At 42.9% G+C, this 17,497-nt stretch overlaps 2 protein-coding genes across 2 annotated transcripts; one reads left to right on the forward strand and one right to left on the reverse strand.

The window, feature by feature from the left end:
* Window positions 1-697: 697 nt before the first annotated feature.
* On the reverse strand, window positions 698-13,305 carry XPC (XPC complex subunit, DNA damage recognition and repair factor). The gene is made up of 16 exons (XM_027640111.1): window positions 13,194-13,305; window positions 12,411-12,612; window positions 11,434-11,573; window positions 10,517-10,640; window positions 9,606-9,690; window positions 8,948-9,105; window positions 8,620-8,740; window positions 8,331-8,420; window positions 6,979-7,911; window positions 6,360-6,520; window positions 6,037-6,118; window positions 5,442-5,576; window positions 4,774-4,943; window positions 4,463-4,556; window positions 3,830-3,919; window positions 698-3,199 (listed from the first exon to the last, which is right to left on the reverse strand). The coding sequence occupies exons 1-16, from the start codon at window positions 13,279-13,281 to the stop codon at window positions 2,987-2,989; spliced, it is 2,886 nt and encodes a 961-aa protein (XP_027495912.1). The 5' UTR covers window positions 13,282-13,305; the 3' UTR covers window positions 698-2,986.
* Window position 13,306: 1 nt separating this feature from the next.
* Window positions 13,307-16,515, forward strand: LSM3 (LSM3 homolog, U6 small nuclear RNA and mRNA degradation associated). The gene is made up of 4 exons (XM_027640115.1): window positions 13,307-13,399; window positions 14,386-14,496; window positions 15,683-15,778; window positions 16,097-16,515. The coding sequence occupies exons 1-4, from the start codon at window positions 13,379-13,381 to the stop codon at window positions 16,175-16,177; spliced, it is 309 nt and encodes a 102-aa protein (XP_027495916.1). The 5' UTR covers window positions 13,307-13,378; the 3' UTR covers window positions 16,178-16,515.
* The last annotated feature ends 982 nt before the right edge of the window (window positions 16,516-17,497 follow it).

Raw genomic sequence — 17,497 nt, forward strand, 5'->3', positions numbered from 1 at the left:
AATCCAGTCCATTTACCTGATCATGGCACTCAGTGCCACGTCCAATCTGCATTTAAAAATCTCCAGGGATGGTGAATCCACCACCTCTCTGGGCAGCCCATTCCAATGCCTGATTACTCTCTCTGTAAAGAATTTTCTCCTGATATCCAACTTACATTTCCCCTGGCGGAGCTTAAGCCCGTGCCCCCTTGTCCTATTGCTGAGTGCCTGAGAGAAGAGACCAACCCCCACCTGGCTAGAACTTCCCTTCAGGTAGTTACAGACGGCGATGAGGTCACCTCTGAGCCTCCTCTCCGACTTTTGAGAAGTCGTAATTACTTTATTAGTCTTAATTACTTTAATTCTTTTGGCATTTGAATGTTGTCGGTTCAGTCTCATGTCTCGGTTCTGCCGGTAAAAGCAGGAGCAGTGAGTGAAAGGACAGGAAGGGGATGTGGCCTCATGCCCGCAGCTGGCCCGTTAGCGGTGTTAGCGGTACTGCAGCGGTACTGCAGCGTCTTCCTGCTGCTCACCAGCACCAGCTTGTGCTCCACCAGTTAGGAACTGCACCCCACTGGGGAGAGAAATGGGTTGGAATGCTGCTGTTTTGCCCATGATGCAGGACACTAGCCAGCATTACCAAATTAGAGATGAAGATACAATTTTCTACAGAAGTGCTGAGCTTTTGTATATTTAATAAAATACGGTTTTCAAAAGGTTGGTCTGTAGGATTCTTTTTTATTAAATGTAAGTATTGTACATTTTATGTCCAGGAATAGTGTCCAGGTACGTGCGGATTAGTTTGTAGCTTCCACATGAACTAGTTTTCTGTTGTTGGTTGAGATAAATGCACAGGTGTGTTTTGTTTGTCCTGCAAATACTTCCCCATTTTGGGAAGCAAGTTGCTAATGACAGCACAGCTGCTCTCTGGTTTGTGTACTGCTGGTGCCAGCCTGCCACGGTTTTACTCACTGTTACTGACTACTGAAATCAGTCACTTCCTTGCCTCTGCAAGATTATTTAAAAAAATATGATGGTTCAACCTGACTGCAACAGCCTATTGTATTTCTAAAGAGACTGGGGGGTTACCTGTCCCTTCAGCAGTGTAAAATACTTTTGTCTTGCATCCCAGCATGTGCACCAGAATAATACACAATAAATTAAGATTCCTTTCACAGACAAGAACTTCCCATTCCCCAGGCCAGGTGCTCTGGTGAAGCCAAGACTCACTTTCACTGCATGTACATAAACAGTGTTTCTATAGGAACAACCTGAAGCACATTTACTCTTTCATCTTTCCCATGCTTGGGCTGGGAGCACCAGCTGTCCACATGGCTGTGAAGCAGGATCCTGCCATCTCAAAATGTTCTTGTCTCTTTTCCAGCTGATTATAAGTAATTCCTGGACTCACAGCTTTGTGTATGCCTGCTCTGTGTCCCAAGTGAGGCAGCACAGAGTTGCTTTGGTACAGCTGATACCAGCTCCTGATTTAAGCTGATGAACAGCTACCAATACCAGCAGAAGCTGGACATGGGCCCCACACTGAGCACACTCATCTCAGGGTGTATCCAGTCCACACTAACTCAGAAGGAAATACACCCTCTGGGCCCACTGCAGTATTACCCATTCCTGCAAGATACAGACTCCTTGAAGCTTTATGCACATGTCAGATCTACTCCCCAAGCCTCCAGCTTAGGTTGGTCTTTATTTATTTGGAATTTGGTAGCAAAAACTGAACACTGAGAATGAAGACCCTTAACATGAGAACAATTCACAAGCAGCTGGTTCTGGGCTATCCTGGGACCCAGGATATTACAGTGTGTTCTTATCCATGGTCCTTCCAGGGAAACAGCTGCTTACAGAACAGAAAGCTGGCCAGAGGGAAGGTGTAACAGACAACAGATTCTTTTTTTCAAACTTTAATTTGATCTACAAATACAGTACAAAAATAGATTTTTTTTTCTGAACATAATTACATGTAAGCCATTTTCTTGCATTTCAATCTTTTCTATGTGACAATGTCCAGCAATGACTAAACTGTTTTCCTCTCTACTTTTGCAGAGACAGTATCAGTGGTATTTAGATATATAATACTGCAAAAGACAGATCAGTATTTCTACTACAAAGTGCAGGAAAAGCTTGGGTACATTTTACATTCCTCTCTCAACAGTTTTTTAATGCTATGAATAAGAAGAACTCTATGGTTTCAGTGAATTTTGTTTCTGACAGTGACATTCAGCCAGTTTTACATGTTTTGCTTCAGAACAGGATCTTGGTAAGAAACAGAAGCAAATATGTATATATTCAAATTACTTAAGAAGGCATACTAAATCTTAAGTTTGAAATGAGGACAGGGCTTCTACCTTCCAAAGCACAAGATTTCTGAACTTAAAGGAAGACAGTAGACTGAAAAGCCAAATCCAAGTTCCCAAAATGCAAGTATTCTTTACAAAGTAAATTTTGATTCCTCCAATTCCTAATTGGCTATTTCTTTCGACCTTAGAGGAAGTATATCCCCTTCTGTGATTATGAGACAGAAAGGCCAGAACTCTCACCATGGATTTGGATAAGCTATGGATCAAGGCAGGTATCAGCAGTCCTTTGGGCAGCTCTCCACAGACAGTTAAAGAGCAGCTGGATGCTTTAATTCTGAGCAAGCAGGGAAAAATGAAAAGGAGTAAAAATGGGAAAAGAGGGTGCTAATGAAAGAATTACTTCTGGAAACTGAATAATAAAAGCTGAGTGATACAAAAGAGAAGAAAACCCTCCAAGCCGCAAAGTGATCTTCTCAGAAGGTGTAACTGCATGTCTGGTGCTCCTAAGCCTAAGGATAAAAGGAAGAATCTAATTACCTGTATCAAAGGAAACTGGATACTGAGTGAGGGTGGTCCCTGACAGCTCAGAAACACAAGTGCCCGGGAAGACTAAGTCCCTAACTGGCAAAGGATACTTTTACTGTGACTAATGTTCTTGCATCTGGAAATAGCAAGGAAAAAGCTTGTTCTAATCACAATTTCTCAAAAGGAAACAACTGTGCTTCTTCACCTTTCCTTTCTCGCTTGCTCTTTCTGGTTTTTTTCTCTTCTTCTTTTTTCTCTAACTGGCGATTTTGGGGCCAAGAAATAGCCACATTCCCCACTGTGCTCTCTGAGCTCGGAGCTCCTTCTTCATCAGAAGAGAATCCCGCCCCTTTCTCTGTCTCAGGTGCTGATGGCTCAGTCTAGAAAAAACAGGCATGAAAACGTTAAGCTGTTCTAGGAAACACTCATAACCTCCCCTTTCTAAAAGGGCTTGTCATCTGTCACAGTGACACTGAGTGACCTTACAGAAGTTGGTTGTTCCGGTTTGGGGCTATTTCTGGACATCAAACATTCCTTCAACACAATCAAAATGTTTTTAATGATGGATAAATAAAACCAAACCTGCTAGAAAAAGATCAGGCTTTTCACTTTTCTCACTGGGGAGAAGATTAAGAACTAAAATACCTGACTTCATAACAAAAAAGTATCCCAATCTCATCCCATTAGCTACATGCTTGGCTTGGAGGAATAAATCTAGGAAGGGGGTATATCAAAATACAATACCAAAAAATGATGCTTTGGGAAGCAATAATCTCTTGTTAAACAATAATGAATCTTTGATGGACATGATCACATCGAATTTCTGGTGTAGTTTTTCTGACTAGGTGCTAGTCACATGCTACCAGTGGGAAAGAAGATTTTTGAGCAACTATAATCTGGAAATTCTAGTCTACAGTTGGAAACATAACATATTGGAAATACTGGAAAAACATCTATTGGTAGAAAGATAACATCCTGAAAAAGAAATCACTAATAGAAATGCAGAATACCTTGATGGAGTAGCGTTTCTTCAGTTTCTCTCTGATGAGAAGTCCTTTTGTCAGCAGCTTCCAGTTTCCCAGAGCTCTCTTCTCACGCTTCTGTGGGGGATTATTATTTAAAAGAAAAAAATTTATGAGTTTCGATGTATTTGTGCCCACAGAAGACCAAAGTTTGAAGATTTTTTTTTTAAACTGCCAACAAAAAAACCCAACACCAACTTAAATGTGTCACACAAAAAGATTACAGGCAAATAGATTCTTAAATGTAAAATGTATTTGTGTCCAATTACCTGCTAAATACACAAATTACAGTCACTTTCTAATGCACACACTGATTGTGCAAATTACACCAGAATTACCTCCAAAACTTTATTCTTACCTGTGTATTCTTCATTTTTGTTTCCCAGCAGACACGGAAAACTATTCCAGAGTATGCAGATATTGCTACACACTTGTACTGCATCCCACTGCAGTCTGGACAGCAAGTCCAAACTGGGGCTCTCGGGGGATGCACCAACCCCCTCACAGTCACTACACTCTGTGTTTCTTGCTTGCACAGCCCACCCTGTTTGACTGTCCACAGTTTCAATGAAATTCACTTAATAAATATAACAATAAGGAAGCTGCAAAAATAACTCTCACCTCCTTCTCCTTCTTTTCTATTTCTGCTTGTTCATTCTCCCAGGCAGCAATGAGAACCTCTTTGTACTCCTCACACACCACGTAGCCATCGGTACTAGGAAGGAGAACACAATCCTCTGTCAGCTACGAGAAGAAAGAAACGGGGCAAATGCCTGCTGACCCAGCCAACCCAAAAACTACTGAACACTGACAGAACTGCCTGTCTCAAAAGATCTAAGTGTGTAACTGGTCACATGCACTCTTTAACAAGGGGTATACAACTTCTGCAGGACATCAACCTCTGGCAGCTGCAACAAAGCAGCTTCACGTACACTGGGTGTGAGTAGCCGCCATGAAAATCAAATCCAGTGATGGCTTGAACACAGTCAATGTTCAATTTCCGTGCCACTCTGTTCAGGTTTGGAAGTTTCAGCTGCACACAGCCAACGGGTAACATGGATGGCAGGAAGAGATAGACATTTCCGTACTCATTCCGAGGAACCTGTTATTGCAAAATTAAAGACAGATGGTGATATTCCTTCTTTTTGGAGGGAGGTGAAAATCCCTGCTGCAACTCAGGGGCTCTCCCTTCTGATCTCCTGCATTCCACTGTAGTATTCAATTAATATGCACATGAAAAAGCACAAGCCTAGATTTTAGCTGTGTGGTTATCTCCTAGCTATGTCCTCTGCCCAGGCCTTGTTACTCAGGCTGTAATGCAGAGAATTAGCAGAGCAAATATGGTCTAAGAAAATTAGATCAACAAAATTACAACTCCAGCAGTCTGCGCTGCCAGCACTCATTACCTGTACTCAGGAGAGTAAGGTCTCTAAAGTTTTGCCCATTTTCTCCTGAGTGCAGTTATCCGAGAACTCTTAATCCTGAATCCAGATGTTACTGACTGATCTCACATCTGAAATACGCAACTTCTGGAAAAATAAAGTCCAGAGTTCCATACAAAACACTTCTTTTAACACCAGCCCTCTGCGTTCCCAGCTACCTTCCCATCCACTGCTATAGGAGGCTGATACTCCTCTGTCTGCCAGTGGCCGAACAGCGCCAGGTCCTCTCGGTCCCGGTTTGCCGGCTCCATAAGACGCGCCTTCCTCGCCTGGTTGGAAAATCCCTTCACCATCTGCAAATACAACGACCAAGCCTGTAACACCACCTGACAACAAGCTGACAGTGATTTCAGATTTTCCTAGGACATCAAAGGAGGAGGTTCTGAGAGAGCAGAAATGCTATTTCCTAGATTCAGTATCCACTGCCTATAAATGATAACCCACGGCACCTTGTGCCTGCAACAGGCAGCCACATCAGCAGTGCACATAAAACACTAGGATGTCTTTGAAGAAGATGAAAAGGGAGCAGTTCTGCCAGATACCCTCAGGGTGGGAAGAAGAGAAAGCTAGGCTTTGGGTAGTATGTAGGAACTACAGGCACAGGAGGTGGACAGATTCACAGTGCAACTACCAAAAGCCATGCAAGTGAGAAATCTGCATCTGCTGACAAAGAGAAGACAAAAACCAAAAGAGAACTGAGCTTGAGCTTTAGGGGGCAGGTTTATTGCACAGGAGGAAGTCAAACCCTCTTACCTTGTAAGGCACTTCTCCAATCCTCACCACCCGAGCCTTCTTCAGCCAAGTGTCCCTGGAGTGCAGAGTGTGTACACAGTCTCTAAGAAGGCCAGAAAGAAGCAAACATAAGAATAGTGAAGTGATCTATAAGAGATCTTCCAAAATGTTAGGAGTAGTATAAAAAGCTGTATCTAAATGATAGGCAAATGCTGTCTGAGCAGCAAAATGCCTCACATGTCTATGCATGTGGCCCAAGACTACTGCTGATACCATCATGCAAATTAGCTCTTCAATTTATCACAAATGTCACAGACACAGGTGACAACACATGCACAACTCACCTGGAGTAGACAGCCTCTCCCCTGCAGTACCCCAGGATAGCAGCTGACTCAGGATAGATCGCCTGGTATTTCAAGAGGTGCCTCTTCAGTGCATAGAGAGGGTGGTTTTTGTACTCTCCAATTGCTGTTGGTAGAGGCTGATCTTGAAGCTTAACTTGAAACTGTAGGAATTATACAAAGGAGAGTGATTTCCCAACTCTATTGCACTACTATGACTATAGTATGGACCAAAGGAAAAGAACCCCAGAAACTTAATCAGATGAGCCAACAAACCAAAGCATTCTTGTTGCCAATAGGTACGAAGATATGTGTACTCAGATCTTCATATTTCAAAGACTCTGAGCAGGGTAATGCTAAACTGTACAGAAACCACATTGTTATGTTTCCAGCATGAGCTGTGCAGTACTTTTGCTAAGCAAATTTCTCTGAACAGAGTCTAATCAATATTATTTTAATCCACCATTGTATATCCCCTTTAAAATATACTCCATCTCAACATTTCCAGCTCAAATACAAACCTCCTTCCTCAGGGAAAGATTCCTAATGATTTTTCCCTGCATTAGAATCCAAGGACTGAACTCCTGGCACTAAATGTTCTGAACAACCTGTTGCCATTTACCTCAGCTTCTTCCTTTCTGTCTCTTTCCACACTGGGACTTTCATAGGGCTGCAGTGTCTCTTCCCACCACTCAGGGTCCACACGGATCTTCCTTGTTGCAGTCATCCACACTGGATCATACCTCTGTGTCACATCCCTGACGCTCCCGTCGTTGTCAAACCCCACAACGTAGAAAAGGGGCTTTGTGGCATGTGTGAAGCACAGCTGGGGCTGGCCAACGTTGCCATGAACACAGTCTACACAAACCCATTTGTCCTCACGCTCAAGGAAAACTTCCAGCCACTGGTCTGTGCCCGTCGCTTTCCTCACCTCCTGTTGTCCATCATCCTCATCACTAGAAATGATTTTGTTTCTCTTTTTCTGTCCTGCAGGCAAAGCTGGAGCTGTACTTTTTGCTGGCTTAGGCTCAGATCCACACGAATTTTTTAATAGCCTTGATTCTGAAGTTTCAGTTTTAGGGCTTTTTATAATTGTCATCTTTGCCTTCTGGGAGGCCAGTGAGCTCCTCCGCCTTTTAGAGACAGTTTCAAAATCCTCATCAGAGAGATCACTCTCCTCCTCTGAAACCTCAAAGTCTGAAACACTGCCCTCATCACTTTCACTCTCTTCCTTGTAACACACTTTGGAGGCCACTCGTCTCCGCCGATCATTCTTGGGCCTGACTGGCACATCTTTTTCTGCTAAACTGCTCTCATTACTTGATTCCTTCTGTTCCTGGCTGCTTTTAGCCAGCTTGGACTTGTGAGTCCCTTTGGTCTGAGCAGTTTTGGCTTTCTTTGGTTCCTTGATGTCTTCTTCGCTCTCTGAGGATTTCTCATCCTGCTTGGCTTTTTTGCAGGGGCATTTTTTTGCCCCAGCTTTGGGTGTTGTGGCAGAACTCTCCTGTCTCTCAGAGGTGTTGCTGAGAGACTGCCTCTTGGATGAGCTCTTTCCCTGCAAAGAAACAGGCCAGGTCACTTTTATCACCATGGCTAAGAATGTTAAAAAAAAAAGACTGAAATCAGCCCAAGGTTCATGCAGACCAAAGGCTGGCAGGCATGGTCAAATAGCATGTCTTAGGGGCTTGAAAACTTCAGGCAAATGGCTGAAGAGAGGTGTACTCATGCAGCAAGTGTTTGCTAAGTTTTAAAGAAATTTAAAAGCACTGAAGCATGTCTTTGCTGAAACACAAAAATGTGTGGTTTCTTTAAAGGAGAAAACTAAAAATTCAGGGTTTGCATTTTTTTGCACTATAGCTAGAACACTGGTTCATGCAGTAAGTGATTCATTTCAAGTTGCAACAGCCAGAAAGTTTTTTTAATCCTACTAAATCAGTGATCTATTCTTTATTTCACACAAACAGCAGAAACTACCTTTGGTCTTGTATCCTTGAGAGGAATAGGCTGAAAAGACAGCACGAGGCGACACAGCAGCTGTAATGCTCGCAGAATAATTAAAAATATCTGCAAAGCAATTTAAATTTAATTTAATCACAGCACTCCAGATAAAAATACAACAAAATAAAAAGCCACAGAATCACCTACGTGACAAATCTATTTTCTCCAAATCCAACCCTCACAACCACTTTGTGTATGACCTGACATACAGCACTGATCCAGCATCCAAACTCAGCAACCAACCCTGCACTTCCCAGTCTCTTACATGAACCAACTCCTCATCATCCTGTGCAGCATAGATGGCAAAGCGCCTCTCCAAGGTCGACTGAAGGGGCTCTCCTTTTTCAGTGGAAAGCTCATCATTTACAGTGAAGGTTCCAATAAACCTGAAATATGAGACACCTACTTATTGTCTAGTGTTTGTGACTGTATTCCTAAACTTCAGAGTTGACCCTTTTCTGTAAAAAGGACAGACTCTCTCTCGTGTATTTAAAATCAAAAAAAAAAATCACTGAAAACTGGTAACTAGTTACCCCTCTCCCTGAACTCTTGCTCTACATTCTATGACAGCATGACTTCTAGAAAAGTTTTACCATTTCACCAAGTTGGAAAGGTAGAGTAGGTCCACTTTGCCTGCGGGCACTGTGGTGAAGTGGGTGGGGATGACGGACAGACCGATGGCGAGGAGATCTGGCTGACTGCAGATCCTGTTCCGATAGAAACCATTTGCTAACAAACACAGGAGGTGAACCTGAGAGAGAAAAGTTTTTACAGTGACTTCTCAAGAGATTTTCTTTAGTGGAACTTTTGTCCATGGTAAAGATGAGGAACACTTCACTGCTTCTTCTAACAGAGACAGGCAAAAATGAAACCTCCCAAGCATTCACAGGGTGGAAACAGCGCTGTCTTCAGAAGACAGGAAAGCCTTGAAGTCCCTGTCAGTGTCTCCTGCTCTACATGACTGGCAGTTTAACCCTCATAGAATGAAAAGATCTCCCTCAATGGAGAGATATATATTCTACTTGTGTATGGTTTGAGCTAGAATTTTACTAAAGTAGACACGGATGTTTCCAACTCACAGTTTAGGAGGAGTCTAAAGATCATTTGTCAGGACTACAGCCTTTTAATTTTTTCACTTCTAGCCACAGCCCCACATTATTTGGTCAAAACTAAGTATCTTCTTCATTACGAATCACTTCAGAAATCTTTATGCTCAACTTTTTCTCTGCCAGGGTTCTCTGTGACAAATACCTTATGTGTGTCCTCACGAACCTCCTTGCTGAAACGTTTCATCATCCTCCGAAGATACGCTTCAAACTCGGCTTTCCTTTTTTCTCTGCAGAAGATTACAAAAGAGATGGATGCTGTGGGATTTCTGTGGGCCTGCCTTTCCAGACTCCTGAACTGGGTCAGTTCACAAAGAGAATCCATCCCAGAGAATCTTCTGGGCACACTTACAGAAAAGTTTAGTTACTGGCTATGTGAATAGGCAAGAAGGATGCATACGACTGTGAATTCCATGCACCTGACTACTGAGAGCTTGGTATATTCAGATGGTCTAAATTCTGCCTAACTTCATGTGCCTTCAGTTTCTTATCAACAGTTTTGGACAGCTCCATACTAAATTTAACTGAACTGTCTGACTTTTAGACTACTGCTGGCATTCCATTCAGATTCCAGGAAAAATGGTTTTCTCATCATCAGGCCTCCAGCCACCACCCAAAGTCAGCCTTCCTTGGGTTAATGCTCCCAGATGCCAAGGGCATTCATTTGGCCCACCTATTCACACCTCAGGTATTGGCACACAGAAGCTTCCATCTGAGCTGTTAAGACATTTGCAGAAACAAAATGCCAGTCACTCACAGCTCTCCTTGCAGAGATCTACTGCTGTCCCTTGATTTAGAATAAAGCACAGTGAAGTTACACGCTTGATTTTCAAGGAAGCTGAGAAGTTTCTATTCCTGCCAACTTCCGCTGCAGATTTTTGGTAAAATTGTCAAAGTGTAGACTGTTCTCTGTCCCTTGACCCTGCATCATTCCAACTGAACTGTTTGCACAAAGTGGGGACTTTCACCCAGAACACAGCAAGTCAGTGACAGTCAAGACTTAGCATACTTTTAACTTCATTTTTTACCAGCCCTCCACTGCCTCCCTGTTCTTACCTTCTCTCTCTTTTCTTCATCTGCTCTGGGGTTTCAATTTCTATCTCCACAGGTTTGCTTGGCAGCCCCACTGCTGGAAGAACAGCAGCTTCTTCAAACTTATCTGTGGCAGGTTCCTGGAGCTCTGAAAAAATAAAATATTAATAAATTATAAGTAAGCATGGAATAGACCCCCAGGGAGGACTGACAGTGGGATAAGAACGTACGTTTTCCTTCTCAAGTACTCAACCTATAAACTGAACATCTCCAGTAATTACCAGCTCCCACATCTTCCATAACAGTGTGTGTGCTCAGTTATTTCAAATAACTATTGGATGCCAGTCACCTACTGTAGAAGAATCAGCTCAGAACAGTTTAATGCCTAGTGACTGTCACAGGCAAACTCAATCAGGAGAAAGGTGAATGAAGCAGATGTGACTTCAAGGGTACTTGTAAAATACCAAAGAAAAAAACTGACAGCTCTTCACTTTAGAAAGCATAAATGTGTAGCAGCAAAATAAGAAGATTATGATCATCATGACCAACAAACATAGTTTGTTGATGGCCATGTAATCAAACAGCTCAGTTGGTTTCATCTTCACTCTTTTTTACTGGGAATTCACAGTTTTGAATCTTCAAACTGACTCATCCTTAGCTGCTCAGCATCAGCCAACACAAGCAGCTGAGAAAGTGCTTTGTGCATGGCAGCACGATTTTAATGTAAGCCAAAAGGTCAGCAACTGTGTGGCTCTTTTCCTTCTTTGGAACCTTTCTAAAGGCATTGTGAGATATGAGCTTTTAGATACAGATATACAGATGGAACACACTTTAAGTATACAGAGTATAAGCATTTATCTGAATCCAAATGAGAAATGGTTCGAAAATCAAATTATTAAAAAAATATTTTTTTAAAAAATTAACAAACATGCAATTGCTACCTTCCACATCCTCCCATTCATCTTCACTTTCATCATCATCATCATCATCATCATTGTCAGTATTGTCTTCACCCATCTCTTTTTTAACAGGAGATTCTTTCTTCAACTTCATCTCCTTCTGAGGGGGCTTTGGTGAGTCACTGTTAAAATTATCAAAACAGCTTTGGCACCATGAAATGTACGTGCTTGTTTATTTAAGAAGAACAGAGACAGAAGACACTAAAAATAGGGAAATAAATGAAGCATGACCTCTGCATCAACAACAGATTGAGTATCTGACAATTAAACCACAGAAATCTTCTCTGTAGAGCAAACTATCTCTGCCATAAATAACCACAGGCTCGATGGAGTAACATGTTTCCAGTGCAAACTTAGGTTCTGATTCTGCACGGATGTTTAGGATGGAAACAACCTAAACCTGAGCCACGCCTGAACCTACAGAAGGTCCCATCCTTTAGAACAGCTCATACAAACCAGTCCTTGGAGAAATGGTTCACTGAATCATTTATTCTTACTGTATACTGAAATTGGAACTGTTTCTGTTTCCCTACAGTAACGCCCAAGGCTCTGGGTGTCCAGTGAAATGAGACCAATCAGTTTAATTTCTTTTTATTAATATATTTGTTATAGCAATCTACACATGCAGATTGTGCTGATATTATATTTGTATTTAAAAAAAAAAAACACCAGAGAATTATATGTTTAAAGATTTCTGCCTATCATCCAAATCTCAGGACAACATTTATTCATGCTGGATTCCATAAAACATCCCTGGTTTTAGTGAAAACTAAAACAAATGAAGTAAAATTTTATATTTAAATGACTGAATTTGGAAAGGTTCACAAATTTCCTTTCCATGCAGCCCATCTTCCTCGGGACTGACTCTACACTGCTCACACGCACATACACAGAACCAGGCTCTAAAGAAATCAGATGAAGAGAAAGCTCCCATAGACTAGAATGATAAGTAAACTTACCTGCACATTTCCTCTTTGTTACAACTCTCTTTATTTCTACCATTCCTTTTATTTTCTTTTGTTTGTGATTTTGCCCCTGTTTGTTTTGAAGGTTTGGAAGTTTTTGCTGAGTTGGAAACTCCATTATCACAACCTTCTTCCTTTTTCCTAGCTGGAGCTTTTGAGTTCTTCTTTGTACTGGGCTTTTCCTCTTCAAAATCATCTGCACAGGAGAGAAGAAGGAAAAATACGATAAAGGATGAAGTTTCATCTCCATGGCAATCAGAAACAATATCTCCGTGGACCTCATCAGAGGCAGCTACAGAACTGAGCACTCACAATGCTGAGTTTGTGAACAAATAGGTAAGATCTGAACAACGAGACTTAAGGAAAATATTTACAATAACGCAATGCACAAGAGGCACCTAAAGATTCTTGGAGTCTTACCGATGGGGTCGGCTGAAAACCAAGCATCGTGCTCGCCACTCGCAAGAACTTATTACTTTGTGAAGCTGCGATGTGAGACAAACCTCGCACTTGCGAGGTGAGACTCGCTCAGCCTTTGTGAGCGCTCCTGGGGCAGCGTGCGGGGCCCGCGGCACACGCGGGTTAAACCCCCGATTTCTGTGCGCCCCTGGCACTGGTAACACCGCCGATCCCACCGCCGATCCCCACCCACGGCTCCAGCCTGGGGTGACTGCCCTTGCCCTCACGGAGCTGCCCACCCCGGCCTGCAGCGGCCCCAACCCGCGGCGATGGCGCAGCACCCGGCCCGGCCCGACACGGCCTCCGGGCCGCACTCACCCTCCTCCTCTCCCTCCTCCCGCAGCCCCCCGGAGCGTCTCTTTCTGGCAGCCGCGGGCCGGGGCGATGCTTTGCGCTTCCTGCCCATGGCGCTCCCCGCGGGTCCCGGCAAGGGAAGGGTAAAGGGAAGGGGAAGGGGCCGGGCCATAAAGTCTCGCGGGCGGGCGCGGGAGGCGGTTTGAAAGATGGCGGATGAGGTGGATCAGGTGAGCGGCTCCAGCGGCGCGCAGGGAAGGAGCTCCCGGTGCCTCCCGCCTCGCTCCGCGGGCCCGGGGCAGGAGGGAGAGGCAGCTCTCGGCTGCCCGGCTGGGCGCGCCCGAGCCCCGAGCCCGGGCACCCTTCGTGAGGCGCAGCCCCCCGGGGAGCGTTTTCCGTGTGGAATGAAATTCCTGCTCGGGCTCGGAGCTTGTGCCGCCGCCGAGGCGCGGACAAGGCTCCCTTCAGGCCCGTTTGCCTGGGCAGGAAAATGCAGGAAAGCTGCTGAGGGCAGTGCCTCCTCCCTGAGGAGGGAGGAAGGAAGGAGGGAGCAAGCTGCGGGATGTGCACGGAGGGGTTCACAGTATTTTGCTTGAGATCCCCAAAGCGCGCCGTTATCACAAAAAGGGGTCTCAGCCCGCTGTGTTCAGGTTTCAAAGCAGCCTCAGGGCCTGGCCTGGCTGCCCTGCAGCCGAGCAAGGCTTCGGGAGAGGAGGGGGGGGTGTGGGGCAGTGTATGACCGGGTAACTGAGGTCACCGGACCTGTGATCTGGTCACTGACTGTGCTGGCTGAGGTGTCAGCGTGGGTTTGGCTCTCCTGGCCTGCACCGTGCCGTGGCACAGCCGTGGTGCTGGTTCACGTGTAGGCTCTCTGCTGCAGTGGGGATGATGGTTGCTGGTAAGAAAAACTGTTCCATAGAATCACAGAATGGTTTGGGTTAGAAGGGGCCTAAAGGTCATCTAGGTCCAACCCCTCTGTGTGTGGTGTGTGATTTGCTGCAGAATAAACATGTCTTTTAACTCCTGTTGCTTAGGCTGGTGAGTATCCATAGAGTGGTAAATAGCTGCACTCAGGTTCATCAGGATGTCAAGGGATGATTTGAAATACTTGCATCTATGTTCTTACTTCTCTGTTTTCTGTGTCTCACAAACACAGAGGAACGGAAAAGTTCACAGGCTTCTTCTATACACGTAACCCTTATGTTTTGTTTTTTAGCAACAAACAACAAATACTGTAGAGGAGCCCCTTGATCTCATCAGACTCAGTCTAGATGAGCGAATTTATGTCAAAATGCGGAATGACAGAGAGCTTAGAGGCAGACTACATGTAAGTAAAACGTTCGGAACACTGTCATACTCATTCAGCTAAGGACTGGGCAACTGTTTTTTATGTACAACAGGCTGTTATGCAAGTTTATCTGTAATATTCCATTAATTGTTCAAAAAACTAGTTTGGAACCACAAATATTTGTATCTCACAGTTGAAAGTGTGGAAAGGATTAGAGAAGGTAGGTGAAAAATCATCTTAGTAACAAGGTCTGAACACTTTCTCTTACAGAAGTGTAATGTGATCAGTGAAAAAATCTAATTTATTCAGTACTTTGTCTGCTATTAACTGCTTCCCTTGAAAGTTAGGAGATGTATTTTGATTTTCTTGTCTCCTGAATGTTACCAAGCAATTAATTTCACTGCTCTTGGCTTACGTTTCTGTGTCTGTGAAATGAGCAAAAATGCTGCAAGCGTCTTCTTGTGATGTACCCTGAGGTCTCTTCAAGACAGAACTAATGAGGTTATCACTATCACATGAGTACCTCTTGAGGCACAGCCGATGAGGGTATGATGGGATATATACTCAGCTGGGTTCTCAGTAAATCTCATTTGTGTAAGTGCTTTCTTCTGAGATATGACTCTTGATGAAACGGATTTTTGCTTTCTTTTAAGTCAGTCGTCCTCCCTGAGTGTTGTGCTTTGCTGGGGAAGAGAACCAGTTGCCCATGTGTTAACTGGGCCTCAACTCCTTTGGAAACACAGAGATGATGAGAGATCCCTGAGGCACACGTGTAGTTTCCAACATGCTTTTGTAAGGTTTCTGGAACATACGTTTATTTTAAGGTTTTGTAGTACTGTATGTGAAACAGCTTTCATAACCTTTAAGTTGTCCCCAGGCAATCAATTCCAGGAGGCTGGACTGGCAGCAGAGAATGTGTAGCTGGTTTAATGTTAATGAAATGTGTCTGTCTCTGAGTTCTTGTATGTGTCCTCATACAATGCTTTAGAGCTATTTCCTGCAAATGTTTTCCTTTTTTCCTGCTGCAAAGTATCCATTTGTTTATGTTTGTTTGGAATTATAACTACAACTGATACTGCTTTGTTTTGACATAGTGACGTATTTTGGTCGAAATCAGACTAAACTAATTTTGTCTGAAAGACTTTGCTAAAATTCTCATTTTAGTAAGCTCATTTTTGAATTTTGGAAGAAATAATAAAATAACTTAATAACTTCATTCCTACAGGCATATGATCAGCACTTAAATATGATTTTGGGTGATGTGGAAGAAACTGTGACTACAATAGAGATTGATGAGGAAACCTATGAAGAGATTTATAAAGTAAGGACGTAGTGTATTTATCCCCACAGATTCTTTTCTTTTAAGCTACACTGTTATATTGCTAAAGTAGTTTATTGCTGACTGTTTTTTGAATCAAGCTCTAACAGAAGTTCGGGACAAATTGTAATGAAAGTACACAGGATACCCAAAAACTTGGTGTTACTTGTATTGATCTCTTCAGCGTGTCAGAACATTGTATGTTTATTGGAGTTGTTTCAAGTGTGTTTTTAATGATTGAATTTGGTCCTATGCTTAGCAGATATGTTTTGTGAACTCTGCTTTTGTAAATGTCAACTTTTCTTCTTTCCTTTTTCCCAGTCTACCAAAAGGAATATTCCGATGCTCTTTGTCAGGGGGGACGGCGTTGTGCTTGTAGCTCCCCCGCTGAGGGTTGGTTGAAGCAACAAAGGATTTAACCTTCTTGGAAAGTTCCAGACTTTTGGACAGTGGTTTGCGTTTCAATCATGTGTCTCGAAATTCTGTATATGTTTTTTATAAAATGGTTTTGTCTGTTCTTTTGGGAAGGGAGGGAAGGGGAACCAGTTTGTCTGGCAGAAAGTACATGTAGTCAGTTGAAGCAGTGTAAACCCAACTTGATTTTCTCAGAATTAATGTAACTGCTGTAAATTGGCTGTCTTGTCACATCAGTAAAAGAATCCTTCATTTTTTTCAGTCTTGGTAATAGCACTGTCTTTTATGTTTGTTTGTTTTAAATAAATTTTGGGTTATCTTTCAGATTTGACGTGTCATGTTTTTGTGTTGAGGACATATATTCTTCTATAGAGCTAGTTCTTTATTCAAGTTACAGTATGCAGCCTCACTTTCTGAGAAAGTAGTAACTTTAGTGTGTTGTTTTAACTTCTGTCCTTACTAATACACGAGTCTTGCAGATTGTTTTGGGGAATAACACTGCATAAATCAGTGGTGCAGTAATTTATGGCTTTTCTGCGTTTAAATTCTTGATGCATATCCTTGTAGCAGGGAAATGGGATTTATATAAATCTTCCACTTAAGATATATAAAAAACATGGGCTTCTTTGCAATCTTTTGAGATGTTTTTATTGTGGCTTTGTTAACAGAGCTATGATTTGCAAGACCATAAACAGAGGCTGAGTTTGTTGCTCCCAGGCTGTTGAGCTGCCTGCTGCATGCATTCACTTCCCACTGTCTGTAGCCTGTTTCAGTTCTTGAGTACATTAAATTCTGCTGGATGCCTAAGGTGCTCGTTAGTTGTCTTCATTGGAGATACACTAGAACCCTGAGCAAAGCTCTTTTTTAATACCTATTTTTTCAGGCCCACCCTGTTTGCAATTTATTCTCCTTCCTGTGTGAAAAAAGGCATGCTATAATTATGTTGTAGAGGCACATGAGAGATGTAGGTCTGCACTGGAATATTTCCTACAAAGCTTGACTTGTGCCTTAATTTATCAAGGTGCTCTGTAGGCTTAACAAAAGCAGCTTGCTCTGGCACTTTCTCTTACAGTTAAAAATCTTCATTATAGTCCATAGCTTGTGACAGTGGTAAGGAATACAAAGTCTACCTTGGTGACCTCCAAGCCAGATTCTTCTTAAAGTTTTTTGGTAGTAAAATGTATACACTCAGAAGATGAATGTATACTTCATGCTCTTTGAAACAAGGAGAGCAGGAGCTGATACAAAATCTGCTCTGGCTTCTAGGTGACATCTATCCTCTGTTCTCAAGCAATGTCTTCTAGTATG

This window comes from Corapipo altera, unplaced genomic scaffold (assembly GCF_003945725.1).
Source record: "Corapipo altera isolate COAL_440 unplaced genomic scaffold, ASM394572v1 55, whole genome shotgun sequence".
NCBI classification, from domain to species: Eukaryota; Metazoa; Chordata; class Aves; order Passeriformes; family Pipridae; genus Corapipo; species Corapipo altera.